The 22,241-nt window shown below is 28.3% G+C and overlaps 1 protein-coding gene across 1 annotated transcript in view; it reads right to left on the reverse strand.

The window, feature by feature from the left end:
• The window catches only part of LOC121124318 (uncharacterized), an 87,665-nt gene extending 67,136 nt beyond the window's left edge, over window positions 1–20,529 (reverse strand). The window contains exons 1-2 of the mRNA XM_071890995.1: window positions 20,441–20,529; window positions 4,092–4,282 (exon numbers count right to left, since the gene is read on the reverse strand). Coding sequence (XP_071747096.1) covers window positions 4,092–4,282; window positions 20,441–20,474 — 225 coding nt within the window. The 5' untranslated portion in view covers window positions 20,475–20,529. The remainder of the gene's footprint in view (window positions 1–4,091; window positions 4,283–20,440) is intronic.
• Window positions 20,530–22,241: the final 1,712 nt, after the last annotated feature.

The following is a 22,241-nucleotide window of genomic DNA, read 5'->3' on the forward strand; positions in this document are numbered from 1 at the left end:
GTCTGAATATCTTTTTATTTTCTTCATACTTATAAAAATATAAAATGAAAACAATAAATTATGTTAGTTACAACGTATAAAAATAAGTTATAGCTACACCCTTCCTTCTTCAAACTTAAACTGTCATGTCTCTTTGAATTAAGTTATGATGGAACTTCCTTAACCGAAATGATGTAGTTATTAAATACGTCATTTCAATTGTTCTAATTACTATTAAAGACTCATAAGAACCTGTCCTAAAACTGACAAATCGAATTAGTACTAGACTGATTGGACTCCAGTCTTTTTAATTTTTTTTTTTCGATCCAACAAAAAGTGTGATGACATTATATATTTATATTTATATATACTACTATCTGCAAGGTATTGTGACTGTCTATAGCTTGTTTGAAAAGAAAAGGAGCATGCCCAGAAGAATTTTAACAATGCTCTCTATCTAAGTAACATATATATTTTTTTAAATAATATCATCATTGAGGTATTTGTACTATTTTGCAAAAAAGACAGCACCACTCTCTGTCGTTTTGATTTTAAACCAGTAAGTAAATAACGCTCATCCCTTTTTTTTAAATAAATCAACCCAAAAAATATTTTAACTACTCTGGACATTCATAACACGATTGTTTAACTTATTTTTCGTTTTATTTCATAACCGTAATACGTTAAAAAATAGCTCTTAGTTGGTAAAAATAAAGATAGACAACGTAGTACTGTATTAATTTTATTTCGAAATTACATTTTTACGTTAAGTATTATATTAGAAAAGATACCTTGTTCACCTGTTTCGTTGCATGTTTTATTTTCTAATAGAAACGCTAATGTTTTTACGTAACAAGTGTATTGCATATGTTCGATATTTATATAATGAACAATAGAAAAGTTGATTTATTTACTTTGCAAAACTAATATATATACACAAATACTCTTTTATGAAAGCCAAATATAAATAAATACAAGCTTTCTATATCATTTCATTAATTAATTTAAAATGTATTATTTTCAAACATATATTTATGTTTGACAGTTGCATGAAATACATAATTATGTGAAGCTTGAAAATGCGTATATTATTGAGACTTTATCAGAGACATCTTCATTTATATATTTTAAAATGATTCCATTGGCTGCTAATTTGGTTTGAAACCAGGACCTGAAGTGATGTAGGACTTTTTGATGAAAGTTTCGTACAAGACCGCCCACTCCTGCTCAACAGAAACCTTGAAGTCATCCAAATTTCGAGGATGAGTAACATCGGTTCTCTTTTCGACTACGCTCTAAATGACATAGTCAAAAAGGAAAAAGTCAGAGGAGGAAATGTGAATTTTGACTTATTATGCATTAACCAAGTCAATAATTTATGGCCTGTATTGATCCATTTTCTAGTTACTGATTTCGTTATACTTAAGATGCCTTCTCTAAATCCTTCACATAACTCCTCATAGTCAAATCACTGACGTTGATAGCCTTAGGATACCACTTCATCAACTTGGACGGACTTTTGATGATCACGGTGTCCACATCTTGCATGATCCCAATTTTCTGGGGTGTACTTCTGCCAGGGGACCTCTCAAGGCTATGACATGAAGCTACCATGGTTTGATCATGTTAACAAGACTCCAGGGGAAAAAACAACCTTCATGATATCTTCGACACTCACTTCGGAGTGGAGTAAATCAAACACCATCTGCCATTTTGTCTCTATGCTAACATCTGTTTATTTTTGAAAGTTTTTATTTATTTACTAGAATAATCCCTACTATTGATAACGCAGCCTAGTTTAAAAAAATATTCAATCTTAAGTAAGCCATATTGATTTAAAATCAAGTCCATGATTTTACCTCGTAAACTATAATTATGAATGAAAAGTATTTACTTAATAAATATCGATACTTTCATTAATATTAATAACTGTATACTGCAATCTTGAGGTTAGTAACATTTATTATTAAATAATGTATGTTTATATTATAGTAGGACTTTTGAAGGATTTATTGACCTGATAAGCTTAATTGGTTGTTTCATTTTTACTTATAAGAACTATATTAATTTCATTGTGTCACATAAATCCAGTAATAAATTAAATTATGACATAGAACTGAAAGATTGAAAAATTATCTTGATGAAAAATGAATGTGGATAATGGAATAAATTAAACAATCTGATATCCAAGAATTTACATTACATGAAGAAAAAGCATCTGATTTCATGCAGAATGAAGGTGGAAGGAGGGGTTTCAATCATGTACACACATTTGCCACAAATGGTATTATATAAAGTGAAATGAAATAATAATAACCAATAGGGAGAGAATATGTGTGCATGAGCAATTCAGTATATTCACTATCGATATAAATCGCAACTATTTTGGGGATGTTAGAAAAAGAGAAACCGAATCTCAACAATATAAAACTGATAATTAAAAAATGTTTTGGAAGAGAGCAACTTTGCTATCATAACGTTTCATTTGATCAGTTAAATTCAGGTGTGGCAAAATGACACTGGCAAAAATTCCTCTGATGTACTCAAATTACTCAATCTCCAAAATCAACTTACGATTAAAACTCTGCAATAAACCCTCAAGGTTAACCTTCATATTTTATGTGTGCACACGGATCAATTCAATCAGGATAGAATATAATTACATGTAGTAGAAAAGGAAGTTCATTCCTCATGAGATAAATAATAATTACAATAGCTGCAGAATAGAAAATTCAATCGTCTGATTACCAACTACAAAAAAGCTGTTTAAAAGGAAAATTTACTCTTAATTTTATATCTATTTTATTGATTTTAATGTTATTAGATTAGGTTACTGAATAGTTTGTGCATGTAAGCCAGAATCTGGTTAATAGATTTTAAACTATAGCGTTTATTGATAGTTTTGTAAATGCATCTTAAGCAAAAAAAATTACATAATTCTAATTTTATTAAATTATTTGCTGTCTATATCAAGGTTAAAAAAACTCCAAAAAAGAGGCCAAGATAAAAAATACTCATGATATACACAACTTCAACCCCAATTAGTTCCATATATTCGGAGGATACTTGTGTATATAAAGTCGTTAAATCTATTACGAATTACACAACCTTTTATTTTAAAAAAAGAAGCAGAAAGAATGCCAAAATCATTTGGTAGTTTGACCGTTCTTCCCAACTATGGAATTATTATACAATAATTGATACAAATGTTCATTCAAACGAAGGGGTGAGAGGAGGATAATTAATTGAAGGAAAACTGCCAGACCTTATAATATAATTGAATGAACTCCTCCTTTGAGAAAGAGATACCAGGATCGAAACAATAAAGCGATCCATTCAAGAAGAGTAGATAATATGATATTTCAGAATAATATCACTTTAAAAAAATCCTCAGAGATGCATATTTGTTAAATATATATGTTTGTTTTAATAATACATTTAATAATTTTTTATTATATTAGCTATGATATTCCTCAACACTATAACATTTTTTTAAATTTCAATCTTTGCTTTTCTGTCTAAATTAAATGCTGTTTTAATAAGTTTACATATCACATTTTTATATCAATTATTGTAAACATGTTATAAGGATCTAAAGCAGGGTGTCATTATTTATCATTTGTCAGCCTAAAAATGGAAATATATCGACGTCAGAACTAAATAATAAAACACTTTTTTTATAAGTTTTATTTATTCTATCTTTTAATTTCGAGATTGTTTTTAATATTTTTGATATTTGTTTTATGTTATTATTCTTGCTCAATAGATAGTAAGGCTTTTCCGAAAACAAATATAAGCTGAACATTTTTTCATTTCAAAGTATGTAAGCTGCTCTGTTGCCTCATTTTCAATAGAATGGTAATTTGAATTCTCTAAAACAAGTTCAGGTCACAATATTGGTGAATAAAATATATTTTCCTAAAAAATCACCCATAATATTTGTATTCAATGTCAATTCGAAGTATGAGACGTTGAACCCAAAAAAAAAAAATATTCGATAAATCCTATTCATAACATATAAGATATCGAGAGTTAATTCACGGAATGTAAGTCGAAGCATATGGAAAAAAAACAAAAACCTTTTAACATTAAAGTTAATTTTCATGACTTACCTCATTACACCTAATGTCCTTGCTATTACATGAAATTTTATAGTGATGTATGTCATTTTCTAAGCTCTTAGAAGGAAAATGAGGAAAGTTATTTGAAGGTTGTTGAGGCTTTTTGTGTTGATATATTGAATTTTCAGGTTGGATTAGATTTACGTTTATTCTTTTGGAACTTATGGACCAGACACTCACAACTGAAAAAAATATAAACTAAATTATATAACCACATTATGATATGCATAAGTATATGAAATATGTGGTCAGTCAACACAAAAAAAATTTGCATGAGTATGAATTGAAAAATTAATGATGAATTAATTAAAAATATTGCCGATACTATTATAAAAATAAATGTTCAACTATTGTTTTTACATAATACTTATATACAGTCCAATATTTTATTAACATATTTTGGTCAGCAATGAGATTTGTATTCAAATGCTTTCAATGAGTCAAAATACTCAAAAAAGCTAACCATATTTTAAACCAGTGTTTTCTAACTTATGAGCCTCGACCCGGAATGCGAATTTTCTACAAATAACAGTGAAAAACATATTTAGACAGTTTTATAAATTCATACGATGAAACTAAAAGTAACAGTTCCCTAAGTAACTCAGCCGGATTTAGCTAAATTTAGCAGATGTTGTTTTTTTTTTCATTTAGTAGTTAATTTATATATATATATATAAGATAAGTAAAAATTCCGTGTCAACGGTGTTCAATGCTACTAGGCAGAAGTGAAAAAGGCTTGAAGAGAGTCCATGGTTGACTCAAAAGCATCGACAATTCCGTCAAGAATATTGTTTGAGTCTTCGTAATGATCTCAAGCATAATAGCTAAGGGGTGATTTTCTTCTCCGATGAAGTATTTATGGAATGTATAGTTTCTTTCACGAAAAAATTATCTATAATTCATAATTGCAATATATGGCAGTTTCTTGATTTAAAATTAGTGTATTTACATATAGGGCTGGGACGTACACTAAACAGACGGTTCAGTACAAACCACAGTACTCTCCTCACTGTACGTGTTCGGTAAGTTATAATAGTATTTAAAAAAATAATAATATTACTATAGTTTATCAAATTGATTCGATAATTTATTCATGAATAATTTATTTTTACAATATAATACTATTATTCATGAATTTTAAAATTTTTTTTGCAAAAAAATGAGCTTGTCTACATTTACGATAATAACAAGACTGAAAAAAAATATTGGGTTTTATACACATTTAATAATATTAGCAAGGTATTGTGAAGCTAATATAAAGACATTCAGGTATTTATTTAAAATATATTTCCACAATACCACGATGTTTTTGTCAATTGATAAATTATTTGTTTTATATAAAGATGCTTGGTTATATCCATTAAAATAAATAAACAACAAAAAAATTAATATATTAAAATATTGAAAATAGATATACCTACTGGACTGAGGGCAAAAACATATCGAACCGAACCGTAAAACAATCCCACATCGCCCCATCCCTCAAAATTTGTATAAGACAACATAAGAATTGTGTTCCACTCTGATGTTTTCTTCTGAATTGGGCTGCTATATTTGAAAGGTTGGAAACCACTGGTTTAAATCTTTTATTTAAATTATTATATATTTTTTGGTCCGGATGTGGCCTTTCAAATAAAATTTATTTTTATATTTTTTTCACTTTTCGCTACTTTAGATACAATTTGTGAGGGCTCCAAAGGATTAATCAGAATAATTTATAAATAAAAATTCGAGAAAACTCGTTCAAGATTATCGATATAAATCATACTCAATTTTGAAATAATTTAGTTATAGCTTGTTTTTATATTGATACATTCCAGATGAATTCATTCAATATTAAAAAAAGTATGATTGTCATACTTCTCGAGACTTTCTATATTATGATTGATAACTGTCATTTCATAAGCATAGTATATAATTGTGTATGATAAATGACTATAATAATAAATCCATTAGATAAATTAATCTTTACATTGATTAATAAGGTTAATTATTATCCTTGGACTTATAAAAAAACTTTTTCCACGCCTTACAAATCATAATCTAAGAATGGAAGCTTATTTTATTCGAAGTAAATCTACTTATAAAGACTGTACCGAACAATTTAACGATGTTATTCATGCGTTTAGTAATTGTCTAGCTCTGCAAATTTTAAGGGAACTTACACAGATCAACTTAAAAGCAAATATATTGTTTGTATGAACAACCAAGGAAATTAATGCGTTAGAAAAACCAGAGCAATGGATTATGCAATTATAAATTTTGGATAAGCTACCTTTATAACTTACTTTATAAGAAATATTCTTATAAATACAGTTGCTTGCTAAACCAGAACCCATTAAAATTCAAGATGATAATATCAGGAGATTCCATGTCAAGTGTAATCACGTTTACGACCTTAACATTACAGCTTTTGATAATTTTTTGTTAGGGTGACTATTTCATCAAAGAAACTAAATATGTCAAATTTTATATTATTGAAGTCCCTCAAAAATTGACTCCCTTCAAAAGACCATTGAAATTCGGTAAGCGATAACTCCAATTAGAATTAACCAATTTATTTTATTTTTACATTAAAATACTAAGAATATAAAAACTTTATGTTTAATTTGCTAATAAATAGTATATGGGTAAAAAAACAGAAGAAAAAAACACTTTAAAAAACCTTGAAAATATAAAAAATAGCACCACACACAAACTTGAAGATTATTTTCGTCATTTTTTGTTTTTAGAACTTTAGCTTACTCTTATTTTATAAATTTGAAAAAATTGAAGTGGGATCCTTATAGTTTATATTTATTCAGGAGTGTAATCGAAAAATTCATAGTCGTGATAAGAGTTAATTCCGTCTTTTTCTTTCAAAAAGTTATTATAAATATATCAATTTTTACAAATTGAGTGTAATCATATATAATGAAAGTTAAGTAATTTTTTTAATGGTAAAATTGTGCAATTAGAAAGCGTAAGCAAGATCTATGTAAATATCAGCTGCTTATAATATGATTTAGGGGGTGAAAATTAATTACTTCTTTGAAGAAGAAAACATTCTTCATTTAAAAAAAACCATTATGAAGGAAAAATATTTCAATTATGTATAAATAAATTCAAATGCATTTATTTTATCATGCATTTTTAAAACTATTTACACAAAAGATAAGTGATAATGCATACTTCAGATAAATAAGTTCACAACACGACGAACGAGCAATAAATTTAAAGAAATAGAAAGAGCTCACGCAATAACCGTGGTCTCCTTCTCTAATTTTTAAAGATACTTTGTTATTAAAAACTACTCAACTAAACATTTGTATTCTTCGACGAATTATAAGTATACTATATCACTCATGCAATTCTATAATAATTAATTATATTTTATTATATTTTATAAAAAGAAAATTATATTTTCAAAAAATTATTTAATAGGTGCAAAATTACATAAAAGGATTGTTTTGACACTTTGGTTTAGTTTTTATTGTAGGTAATGCCTTTTTTAATTTGAGGAAGCTAAGAATAAATATATTTATTCATATCTGTGTAAGTTATAATCTTTTTAATGAAGGAAAAAATACGAGCTCCTACAGATGTGTATCCTAAAACAGCAAGATAAGGAGAAATGATAAGTTCTTAAATTTGATGAAAGTTGAGAGATATATGCATTAAAAACTTTATAATACATAAGTAAATAAAAATATACTTATTCTGAAAAAAAAAATATGTGTATTAAATTTAATTATATTAATCACGTTGTTGGATTTCAGTATTTGAATATTTTTACCCTATATATAGGTCAGAGTCAACTTTTAATAATTGTAAATAAATCAATAATTTACATATATCTTAGTGTATTCTTTGTAAAATTTGAGTCTTATTTACAAATGTGGTTATATTTTTTGAGATGTTCATCCTATACTGAGAAAATGCAATTGAAAGGTTAAAAATATTCATACTTTAACCTTTATTTTAAAAAAAATAATGTATAGTGTGCATATTGTATATACTTTTGATGATCCATGTAAAACGAGATTGCATTGATATAACTACCTTGTCATTTCTTGTATCAGAAATGCCTTTTTTAAATCTTCAGACATCCAAACATATAGACAAACATTGTTTTTTTCTTATAGATAATTCCTTTAGCGAAGGTCTTTCCTTGTCACTTAACAGGTACAATAAGTTACTTTAAAGTACAGGTAACGCTGTAATTTTGACCATACCGTTTATTTTTTCATTAGATATAATTGATCAATTTTCTTGAATTTTTAATGCAGCATATGTACCTACAGATTGCAACCTCTATTCAACAACCTACACTTTTTTTTACATAGAACTGAATCATTCGATTATATAAAACCAATTGCAAATGAAAGATGAATAAAAAAGTTCTTACAATTCAATCACCTTTGTTGTCAATAATGACTTCGACTCAACCTAAGAAATGGGATTAGGTCTTGATAACAGTCTACTTTGACAGATTCCACAACTACTTGTGGATCCTAGACATCAGTTTTGATATTGCATTGCAGGATGATCTGCTGGTGTGTTGTTCTCAAACCTACACAAAAAATTCCATGTGGTTGATCACCCGTGAGCCTGGAGGACAAACACTGGGTCCAACAATGTAAAAAAAATATGATAACCATCTCAACGTTTTTTTTGCAGTGTGGCAGGGAGAAGAGTCATAAATACTTTAAGACTGTTCCAATTATTTCATGACTCTTCTAAAAATGACCTGTCCAGATTTAAGAAATTTGCAATCTCAACATTGCCTCGTCCAGTGCGGATGGCAAAAAGGATACTCTGCCTTCTCCTCGATTGTAGAATAAATAATTGGTTAATCGATGCAACATATTTTTAACTTTTTGAACTTTTGTCTAGCCGCCAAAACAACAGACAACGTTATACCTGCGCATGTAGACTAACTGTACATGAATAAACAACGACCGTACTCTGTATATACTTAATATTTGACTTTATGCCACTTCTAATGAATGCAATTATGATACCACAATTAACATTGGACTCTAGAGGAATTATTAACTTACGAGTCTAAAAAAAAATGGATGATAAGAATGAGAATAATTTCGATTGTTTAACAATAAGAAATTTACTAACATATACAATATGTGTAAGATATTATTTAGAAAATAATTTACACACATTTATAAATAACTATTTATCTTAGGGACAAAGGGAAAGATGCTCAAAGGAAGAAAAAAAAACTTTTATTACTAAGAAAGTGTATAAAACAGTTCTTTTTGGAAAAAGAAATAGTTCATTTCTTATATATAAAAAAATTATAAAGACTATACATTATATACAACAATTGTTGTAGGAATAAATTTTAGCTTTTTAGTACATTCTTGGAATAATACAACTTTGAAGACACTTTTTTAATATTAAAAATAAGGAAAATCAATGTAAAATATATTTTATTGTTGTGATATGTTTAAAAAAATTTTTTTAAGGACATAAAAAAGCTTTAAAGTAAATTATATACTTATAGAAGAGTGTGAAGACTTAGTCAAGTAACGATTTATTCTTTTTGGTTGTGTTTGAATTGATTTTTTGGTGACTAATATTTTGGTCTGACTATGCTTTTAGACTTTAAATCAAAATTTATTATTTTTTCAATTGTGTACAAATAATTCAGTAGCAATATTTATAGTGGGTTAAGATCAAATCGGCGCTTACATGTGCAGGCAATATTCTGTTTGATGACATTTTTTTTTGGTGGCAGAAATGTTGTTGTATCAGCAAACTTTTGTGAAGTCATAGGCATAAGGCAAAGGTGCTCTAGTTATAAAGAAGATAGAATTTACAGAAAAGGAACTTTGTTGGGCCATGGCGATGATTTTTTCCCACAAAAACATGAAAATTGTGCTACCTTGGATCCATTAAATTGCTTGAGATCAGCCTTGGGTATATAATAAAAAACAACCTATAATCATAATATTCAATAACATATCCATAATATTTAAGCAATAAAATTTATTTTATCATTTTTTGGTGTATCAGACTGACATATACATCTCTTCAAAATAATATAAACTTGGTTCATACCGTTTCAGTTACATATTATCATCAATCAAATGTATCCTTACAAATTGCTTATATTTTGTTTAAAGTAATTATTATTATACCTCTAGAATTGTTAATAACCATACCTTTTAACGTTTTTATGAGTATGTTTGCTTGATTTTATAGGAGTGATTAAATTAATGGCTGTTTTAACATAATAATATTAAAAATTGTTTTATTACTCAATATTTATGTCCAATTTTATGTGTAATGATTTTCCTAAACATGGACCTGGTTAATTCATTTTTTACTTTTGCCATAATACTCAGCTTTAAAGGGTGCAATCTCTATCTAATAAATAGCACAATTTTTTTAATTAGATTTTCTCCTACACTTGGAGCCTAAACACTGGATCCAACAAAGTCACAAAAAATCTGAACTTATCCTGTGATTGGAACGCTATGCTGTTGAATCATCACCACTTTAAGTCTTTTCCAGTTCTTTCCTGACTATCAATACAAAGGATTAGTCCAGGTTTAATCATTTTGAAATCTTAAAATTGTCTCGTCCAGTGCAGATACTACAAGGACTTTTCGAACATTTTGGAAGAATTATTTTTTGATTGATGTCATATTTAAAAAAACGCCAAACAGTTACGGCTAGTTGCTAAAGCAATACACATGCACAATTGCCACAGGCCCTCAATTTTTTTTTCTTAAACAACGACTGATTCTGTGGTTTGAAAAGTTGGTCTCCAATGTCATAACTAATGTCAGTTAATATAATATGAGCAGAAAATCAATTTCCATGGTCGCAATTATTTGAGGTCATCGATGGGCAAGTTGGTTTCGATGTGATCATAGATTAATTATAGTAAAAATTATCTTAATTATCGGTATAAGTGAAGAAAAAAATAATATAACAAAAAAATATATATTTCAAAAAATATGATTAACTAGCTAAATATATCTTAGAAACTTTGTAAAAAATGGAAAGAGAAACTTGTTTTGTTCTCCTTTGGATTGTATATGAATAAAGATGTAATAATAAAAAAAAGATTATTCTCATTAAACTGTTTTATCTAATGAGCAAACTTCTTTCAAAACAAAATTTAGGATTTGATAGTCACTTAATTTATAAACATGGATCTTAAATAAAGAGCACTTTTATAAAAAAAATTCCCCTCAAAAAAAAAAAAAGTACATAAACGAGTTATATTTTGCTTAAAAAATTTGCCGCGCGCAAAGTTTTTCTGTCGGGAAACCTGGCCTTTTTTCGATTTCGATACCAATTGTAGTAAACACTAGAGCAATAGTAGTATAACAACTTTTTTTTGCTAACAGATGGTATCCAAAATGATTCCATATAATAATATGCATTACTAAATAGTAAGTTTGCTACAAAATAATTTTAAAATGCTTAATGGAAATTCTAAATTTATTTTCAATAAATTATAGTAGATACACACTAGAGTAACGATGATATAGCACCTCCCTGGATTTCTGCTGGTATCAAAAATGATCCTGCCAAAGTTTAAGTCGTAATTATGTTTGAGGGGATTAATAAGACTTCTACATAACTTCAAACGTAATTGTTGATGTTTATGACACAAAAATTACCTCTCTTTGAACATCTTTGAATTCCTCCCTGCAGCATTGACACATTAATATAACTTTTCTTACAAAAAATCTAGACAATGTAAAAAAACAACAACTGTGTTGCCACAACCACAACAAAAAAAGAAACAAAAAATATGTTTAATACTGGGTCAGCCCTTTGTTCAGTGACATAGAAACAGAGAATTCAAAGTATGAATTTATAAATACATTTTTTTTGGAGTGAGAAAAAGTTAACGTAGTAACTTTGGACATTTTCGATTTTTTTCCAACGTTTAATTTATAATTACATTTGTACTCCTACAACAAAGACACATTTTAAAGCACAAAACCATTATTGTTATTATTTTTTTTTTAATAAGTTAGGAACAAGCTATATATTAAAAACAATTTAGACATTTTTTTAGATAAATGGAAAACATATACATTTTTAATATTATCATTGCATTATGCAACAGCATTTTTGCCCACCGGCAAAAATATATATTTATTATTTTATTTAAACCATAAAACACGAAAATGACTTTTAAGGTTTGCCTTAGAGTCTTTTTTTTATTTTAAATTCCTAAGTAGTGAACTTCCTTTCCTAAATAGATCTAATTATATCCAAACCATGATTAAAAATTCTTATGTCCTCATAAAAGACGGTAAATAACCCTACAGATTTGTTGCATATTTATAATTGAAAATCATTGTTGGAATCAGAGTAAAGTTGAAGTTACGCTTCGAAGTAATTCTTGCCAATGTCCTTAATATTTCTTCTGCCACTCTTCCCTGCTCACAATAAATTGTAGCTGATTTCCTACACAACATTCCTCTAATAATAAAGGTTACCATGTTGATTTTCAGTTTCTTTTTTAAAATGCCCAAATTACAATTATCATGTGCATGTGCCTTTCAAATTAAGACACTGTAAATAATTACACACGGCACTACTGATGCAGAGGCAAATGTAATTCAATGAACCAACAGAATCCATAGTTTATGACGAATATAATGATATTTATTTTCTACTTTCATTATAGTTTTGTGTTAACAAGTAAATATATTTCAATTATGATAAAGTATATATGTTGATTAATTAATTATTTACCGTTTCTTAATTTGATGGACACAGACAAATTTATTTTAGTATTTTTCGGTACATTTTGTACCAACTATCGCAACCTCATTCTACATAAAAATCGGTAATGATTATAATTTTCACCCTGCATTTATATGTTGCTTATAGTTACTTAATTTTAGTAACTTGAGTCGAGTTATAAAGATCAACTTGAGTCAATAAATTAGATTAGAAAAAAAAAAATATTAAACTAATAAATACGTGTAATACGAGTAAAAACATTTATGAAAATCCTCTGTAATTCTTTGAATGTATGTATGTTGAATTCAGACAATTATATTTATTAAAAATATGATTGTACTGCAGATAAATATGATAAATAAATAATTTATGAGAATATTAATTTACTGAACTAATGCAGTTTTAATTAATTGGCAAACTACCTATTCATCTTACATATAATATAAAATGCTTGTAAATCAAAGTAAATAACTCATATTTTATTACAAATATATATGTTCTACATTTAAGGTGATTATCCAGTCTTGACAGTGTTGTCCCGATAAAAAAATAGTTTAGAGCTTTGTAAATACACTATACCTTGAGAGTAGGGGTGTGGGCAGTTGGCCTTTTTTGACTATTTTGACTAAAAATTGTTTTTTCATTCTTATTATATACTAAATTTAACATAAAATAAAATATAGAAAGGTCAAAAAAATACTTTAATTTTAGAGGTACAAATTTTTAGAAGAGGTTCAATTACAACAAATAAATTTAAAAAGAGAGGGAAATTGATACTTGCCAATAACCCCTTCCTCTCTATGGAGCCAGCACCACTGGTAGAATTATAGGCTAAAGAGAGTTGAATCAATTTTGCCCAAATATGTTTTTTTAGTTTACTCGAGTTTACTCCATTATTGGCCCAATCTTTTTAGGTATGTTTGTTTGACAAATTTTATGTGTAACTTACATAATTATCTAATAGATTATCATCCTCTTTTCTAATGTAATAAGTATATGCCTTAAATATTGTTAGAATGTTTTATAAAATGAAAGAATCAATTATATGGAAATGTTGAACTAAACAAAGACAAAAGTTATAATCAGCACCATATACATTATATCAATATTTTTTTTGTCAAACTAATGGCTCACTTAAAAGACATAAATATTTATAAACCAAAGTAATGTATTTTTATTGTATTTATCATAAGTTAACAAATTGTGTATTTCATATATTTTTCAAAAATTTAGATCATTATGCTTAGTGTTGTGTTAGTACTTATTTTTTCAGCCCATTCCAGTCGTAAACCCTGTCCTATTGATCCTTCAGATCAAAAGTTACGACTTGCAGTTGTCCTCAATTGTTAGTCCTTGGAATTTTTCCAAAAAATGTTGATGTTTTATTAAGCCAAATAATCTAAAAAATATATACTAAGAACATTGCACATATTCGCAAAAAATATTCATGTGTTCATTATAATGTTATATAATACGAACATAGTAAATTTTTATTTAGTTATATAATTTTTTATATTATATGACATTAAAAAAATCAAAAATATCCTCAATGCCATCATAAGGGATCGATTTTACCTTCTTTTAGGACCAACAAGTTGGACTGGACAGGAATAACACAAATTATAATCTCAAAATAGATATCAATAATTGTTTCTCAATCAAAATATCCTGAACACCAAAAAAAAAAATTGATATTTTAGAAATCAAGGTAAAGATGAGAAAAAATATAAATTGACCTAAACGTATAAATAACAAGTTTTCAAAATTTTCATTTTTTTAATGAAAATTGTATAACTTCAATATTTCATTATCTCTAAATCACTAATATTTAAGTTACAATTACTCCCTTTCTTTAAAGCAAAAATAAAAATTACTAAAATGCAACGGAATAAAAAAATAATTCGATGAAGTTATACACCCTTTTTTATTTTTATAAATAACCCAACAGCAGGGAATAATTATGGGGAGCTTTAAATCAAAATAATTTTGGAAATAGAATACGTGTTCAAAATTATCTTGTTGCTTGTTTTTCTATTAGAAAATTATGAGAGTTAATAAAACTTATTTTCAAATGAAATTTAGCTTTTATATATCTATATTCAAATTTATATAAAAATATATTATTTTTAATGAAAAAAATAAATATGTAAACTAATTTCTATACAAATAATCTTTCAATAATTTTGTATTAATTTTTTTATAAGCTTTACCAAAAGAACCTATTCAATTGTTTAGAATTTTGGAAAAAAAAACAATATAATATTAAAAATTTATCGCAAATATATTTTGGTAAAGACTTCAAGATACTTTTTAAGCCTTACATAGATTAAAAACAAATGATCAAAACTTTATATTTACAAATTTGACATATTAGAAGGAACTTATTTAAAAGTTTAGAATATTATATCCAATAGCCTTGTTTATAAGCGTACAAATCAATTAAAAAACTTTGTGTTAAATCCAAAGAAATGTTTAATTAATTCTTAGTGTGATGTTCTATTAGGATCTCAAATTGTCATATTTTGGAATGACACATTGTGATTGGTTTCAACTTTGTATAGTTTGCATATAATCCTCATTATCCTCAAGTATTGAATTTCGGAATAACAATCCTATAAATGTTTGAAACCTTAATTATTATTATTCGACCGAACTAGTTTGGTTCTTTAAAGAAGTTCAATATTGATTGCCTCATTTAAAATTCAGTCTCAACAGATTCTATAGACAAATTGTTAATGACGTCAGTTCTGACACAAAAAGGTCATAAATCGACCTACAAAAAGTCATATGAAGTTAAAGGTTTAGAAATAAATCCTATTTGTAGTTTTTTTTTCTTCATTGTCACATTTAAATATGAATGGAGTTGAAATATTTACATAAATAAACATTTTAGTATAAACTAAAGCAGAGTAGACATTACATTAAGAAAAAAAACAGTAGTTTGGTGTTAAGTTCGCCTATTTTTGGATTTGTTTTTATTTTTCTCAATGCCTACAAAATCAATATACAGGGAGCGGGGATCAAATTGTTGCCTATTTTAAACCTGGATAACTTGAAGACGACATTATCAAATAAAAAACCGGTTACCAAATAGGAAAGCTATTCTTGTTAGCTGACGATACGGTGTTCAGTTAGCGTCATGCCGTCATCATATGAGGAGATAAAGAGCTATAAGTGGAACGAGGAGCTTTCGAGGTCCGCCGTAGTCATGGCATTGGTTAATAATGGAGGTGAAATCTCCAATTCAACGATTGCTTCAACCTTAGGAGTGCATTTATGGACTGTTCAGCGTATCTGTAAGAAGCTAGAGGACACCTGGGATGTTGATGCCACCATAAAGAGGGCACACAAGGAGGAGGGCGCCGACAGGAAGGTCAGGGACACCGACTTTGTCGACAAGGTGAAGAAGATGGTTGAGGATGACCCTACCAGGTCCATGAATGCCATGGCGAGGGATTTGGGCTGCCATGAGAAAACAATAAGGGACTGTGTATCTGAGGATTTAAGGTGAAGGAGCTACAAGATGCAGGTGGGCCATATCTGGACCCAGAAGGCAAAGGATAACAGGCTGATGAAGTCAACAAAATTGCTCAACAAGCTCAAGCACCCAATGCAGCCCGGGATGCTGTGGTTTTTCTCTTATGAAAAGAATTTCTGTCAAGATCAGAAGGTCAACAAGCAGAACCACAGGTGGATAGCCTTCTGCACCAGCCATGTGAGGAAGGTAATGAAGACCAAGTTCCCTGCATTGGTCATGGTCTTCGGGGGTGTCAGCAGTGAAGGTCATGTTATGCCTCCCCACATGTTTGAAACAGGTCTAAAGGTCAATACAGAGGTCTACCTGGATGTTATGGAGAAAGTGGTTCTGCCCTGGATCCAAAGGGTGGCCGGAGACAGGCCCTAGGTGTGGCAACAGGACTCAGCACCCTGCCATGTGTCCAAAATCTCCATGCAGTGGTTAACCAAGAACTGTTATGACGTCGTAACCAAGGATTTGTGGCCTCCTAACTCTTCTGACCTTAAACCTTTGGATTATTTTGTCTGGGGCTATGTCGAGAGACATACCAATAGACATCCCCATAGCACCAAGGCCAGCCTGATGGACTCCATCAAGGAGGCATTCGGCAACATGGACAATGAGATGGTCATAAGAGCCTGCAGCCGGTTCAGAGGCCGTATTGAGGCCGTTACTGATGCCAACGGTGATTATATCGAATGAATGACTACTCTATACCTATATGCTCTTCATAGTTTTGATTTTCAATAAAAAAGTTACAAAATGTATATTTTGTGTTGTTTTTGTTGAAAAATATTTTGGCGACAATTTGATCCCCGCTCCCTGTAGATTATATATTAATTAAAATATTTTCACAATATTTTCCTACAGTAATGCTATTTTAAATTAAGATGTGTATACTCTAAAATAAAATGCCCCATTTTTATCTCCAAAATTATTTATGAAGCAGCTGATATTAACAAGTGTCTTATGATTCACTTTCCCTTCTCCTCCTGTTCTTTTTTTCCTTATAAAAATATAATTTATTTTCTTTTTTGGATTTTTATTTAAGATTGATTTTATATTGATAAACCACATATGAATTTCAATTATATTAATTAATTGATAATATTTTTTAAAAAATCCTTTAAAGTTCTATAATATTGATAGAATCAATTTATGAAATTGATTGATTGATATACATAAAATATATAATCAAAAAAAGAGGTATATTTAATATCCTAATCTAATTTATATGAAATCTTTCGATGTAAATACACGTGTATTAAATGAAAATAATCAGAAAATAACATGATTATATCTGAAAGGATGCATAGAAATAATTCTTACTCAAGATTTACTTTGTAACAATCTTCATCTGATACATCGAAAAAAAAAAAAAAAACAAAACTTTTCACCATGCTTCTATCAAAGAAAACAATCATGCATTTAAGTATATTTGCTATAAACTTAAGCCATGACTATGAATGTTTAATCGTTAAAAGTCGATGTAAGATGCTTATGGACTTTTTTTCCCACGAGAAAAACTTTTTTTTTAGATGATGATTATATTTTTATACTACTATATACTATAAAAAATTGAATATTTAATTTTCTCTCAACATATATAAGAATTTGAATATTTTTTCTTTACTCAGTTTTTGTATACTGAATTAATTTTAAAAATTGGGTTTTCGTAAGGATCTACATAAATGTATGTTCATATAATGTGAACATACATTTATGCTGAAAAATATGTTGTAATCTAATAGATTTAGTAGAGTTTCAAATAAATAAAATTCAATTCAGTATATTTATGGAATAATATAGAAACTACAATAATTTGGTATTATTTGAAATGTTTCTTGTGATGTAAAATCAACTAATGAATTAATGTTGAATTTGACTTATTATTTTATAACTTTCATTATGTTCCTATATTTTCAATGAATAGCTTTCTCAGCTAAAATTTTATTTAAGTTAAAATAGTTTTCTTTATATTTAATACAAAAGTAGAGTTGTAAAAAATATAACCTATTCGTATTTAAATTAATATAACAAAGTTTGTATTTCTGGCTGTTAAAATATGGGAAAACGCGTGTCCTTTTGCATTTTACAAAATGCTCAAGGATGTCAATCATAAAAACATTTGCAAAAGCGCTATTTCTTTCTTTATTTATTGCTCTTGTATTCATATTCATGTGCATTCTCAGTATATGTTAAGATTTGAATTAAATGTAAACGCTGGAATACTAAAATGATTATTGTTTTGTATTTATTCGTTAGCACTTCTTATTATTAACTTTTTCTCAATCTCATGCAACTATTCATTCATACTTGAGCAAGAACCGATATGAATTTATATTGGTATTGAGTAGTTACGTGTGACTGTTCTCACAAAAAACGGAGAGTAATATTTAAGATTTTGGGGGGAGTTATTTTCTATATAATTAAAGCAAAATTTTGTCTGTTCTTTTTCCCAAGGCCAAATTATTCCAGGGAATGCTGTGTACTACCACCGGTAATAAACAAAAAACACACAATAAAATTTGTAATTCTGATAATTAAAAGAATGTTTTGAAGGATAGCAGCGAAGGTACCTTTTATTAAATTAGCACCTATTGAAGTGAATTAAAGTATTACTCTGTATCTTGCAATACCATAGGCATAAATGAATCCAATGTAAATACTCAATTATACTCTGAGACAAACAATGACTTACTTTTATAGCTCCGTAACAAAACATCAGTGTTTCTTTTTTGTCTCTTATGTGTGAACACACTCATCATTACTTTATACTTCAATTTTATATAAAAGATTTGAAAAATAAAAGACAGTTTAGACTGCAAATACAAAAAGTATTCAAATTCTTAAATGTCATATTTTCTACAACTTTATACATGAAAATGAATATACAGAGTGGGGATTTTAAATTTGAAAAATTTAAGGATAGTGTATTTTACAATTTATTTCCATAAATTAATTCAGCAATTTATAAATCTTTTAAATCTTACATGAGATGGGGTCCACGGTGAAGTAAATCTCTAAGCCAACGATAGCTTCCAATCTGACTCTGAGCTGGGAAAACCGCTTAATATGGAACTATTTGTCCATGTTGGTCAATACCTCGAGAATAAATGCCCACAAGGAGTCAACAGTGTCATTTGGTATAATTTCCTTTACCCAAAACAAAGTGGTATTAATAATGTAGGTTTTTTTGCAATAAATCTCGTTCCTATTTCCCAATTTAAAAATCTACATCAATTTTAAATTCTAACATGACACCAAATCTTTAAGCTATCGAACATATTTATCTATAGGTCCTTGATGTGCACAGAGGCACATAATAACGGCCATAGGGAGTTTGTGATAATATCAAGGATTTTGTATTTTTATTTAAACTATTTTGTCAGCTAAATATGATCAGAACACTTTCATGAACATAAATACCAGAATTACCAAGATATTGAGGGGTTAAACATGTTCCGTATTAAAAATCCCCCCCTTGTATGACAAATTTCAAAAATTATACATATTTGAGAAGCATATATTTTTGATTATACAATTTTATGATATCACTACTAAAAAATGGGAAAGGGGAAATATCCATTCAATTACTGATTAGTTCATATTAACTATTTTTTTTATTTTCATATATCTCAATATAGACAAAAAAATGTTACATTGTGTTTTATATTTGCCCAAACTTTGCTAAAACTAACAAAATCGACTCTGAGGTATAATTTTATTCTTTTCATATATCAGAGATGTAGATAAATATTTTTTAAATTGTAGAAAATCAAATAAAATACGTCATTGCTTGTAAAATTATTAAAATGAGTCCATTTTTAATTTATTAAATACAATTATATAAGAGAGTAAAAGAGGGTCGGAATATTTTGTGTATTCAATATTTTTTTATTCAAAATGTAATGTTTAAAATTTTAAATAAAAAAAGATCTTACATAGCCATATACGAAGAACCCAGTACTATTTACATTTTCTAAACTAGAACCCGAGATGATATGTAAAACTCAAGAACAGGGTAGGGGGACCCGAAGCACTGGCAGCCTTTTCACAATATCGCATCTATGCTTACTGTAAGAATATGAAATATTAATCTTACCATTAATTATGATCGATAATATCCTTATCCTCATTCTTAAAAACTATGATAACTATAAATATAAATCACTTATTATAATCTAATCTTATTATCACAGTGAAACTCTTTTACACACTGAATTAAACCAATTGAAAGTAAAATTAAAATGAATCTTCAAACTGTACTAATAATTATCATTATCTTAGCACTTTTATTTTCTTTAAAATATACAATTTAAAGTATGTAGAATCTCAAAGGCCTGCGTTTGAACATAATGTTGTTATATTAATTTCTTCCAGAATCCATATGTGTGTTCTACTCACCACAAATGAAAGTGTTTAGTTAATTTCTAAATGAAATGATGTTTTAATTTTTGTTATACGTAGACAAATACCAACTAATTATCCTTGATATGTCTCCACTCAGATTTCGAATCAATATTTGCATTATAAAAATAAAACAACTCCAAGAATAAAGGTGGCCTAGAAATGAACTAAAATTTACCACATAAAAACCCTTAATTTTCAAAAACAAAATCGGAAAAAATCACTTTCCTTCAATCTCAAAATTATATCCTACAGGAAGACCTCCAAGACTACCAACCTCAATCATCTGGACTTTTATTGGTGAAACACCTTGTAAAGCAAGTCAAATAACACTCAACAAAACAAAATTGATTATCTCTAGTCAATCATCAAGGAAGCATTTGAGGTTCCGTCCATGGAAGAGATTGTATAAACTTGCTCCTCATTTTGCGGACGTGTTGAAGCTGTCATTGCAGGTGAGAGAAAATACTTTAATACCTCAAATAGTAGTTATTGAGCACTCAATTTACAAACTCTCAATTTAAAAGTATCATAAATGATTTATGTGGGTGAAACCATTCTATTGATTTTTTAAAGTTTATTTCAAGTATTTAAAATTTTATTATGTGAAGAGAAGACCAAGCGGGCAATAATTAGTTTACCTTTCCAGATCCCTTATTACAGGTTTAATAACTGACTTGCAAATCTATTGAATGAAGTAGACAATTATAAAGAGGGGGTGGTACACAAGTTTTGTAGAAGCATTTCTTTACAAATTTATACTTTTTATTTTTATAAGGGTGTTTCGTTATGTAATTTAACGACTGTTGAAAGAAAAACAAACAAGTTTTGTATTATCCAATGTCTCTGAGTCTCAAAATTTCGGAGCAAAAACAAAAAGAGTAATGCATGAGCATTATCCTCAACTCTAGTGTCAGAGCCAAGAAAGCTGCAAAGACCTTTATCATCTACATCCGTACTGCCTACGACATCAAGAAGCCCATACAATCCCATGCAGCTAAGAAGAACCAAAACCTATCAAGCAAAAATACGGCATACTTCAAGGCTGCCTTCATGTGGCCTCCTCCAGCTCTGACTTCAATTTTCTGGACTTTGCAGGTTAGGGTGTCTTAAAATGAATATTTTCTGCACATCTCATCGAATTTTATATTCGCTACGAGCTGAAAATCTGTTCACTGGCGTGTCAAGTGTTATTGGTTTTTCTTTTGGAAAAAAAACCCCATATTGAATTAAAAATATACCTAATAAATGCACTATTTTAACAATTCAAAAATTAGGCTTGACTCTTCCTTTCTTGATTAAATAAACGGTTTTTGTTTTTAGTCATGTTATAGCATGTTTTGGGTAACCACTCTGTACATTTTTTTATTACCATCAAGTTAAGAAATAAATCAATTGTTGTTATATAGATTTCATTTTTTTTTTTTTCAATGGGCTTTTCTACTTTGTATGGACGTAAAAAGGATGTTTAAAAAGTTCCAACCTTCATAAGCCAT

This window comes from Lepeophtheirus salmonis, chromosome 9 (genome assembly GCF_016086655.4).
Source record: "Lepeophtheirus salmonis chromosome 9, UVic_Lsal_1.4, whole genome shotgun sequence".
NCBI classification, from domain to species: domain Eukaryota; kingdom Metazoa; phylum Arthropoda; class Copepoda; order Siphonostomatoida; family Caligidae; genus Lepeophtheirus; species Lepeophtheirus salmonis.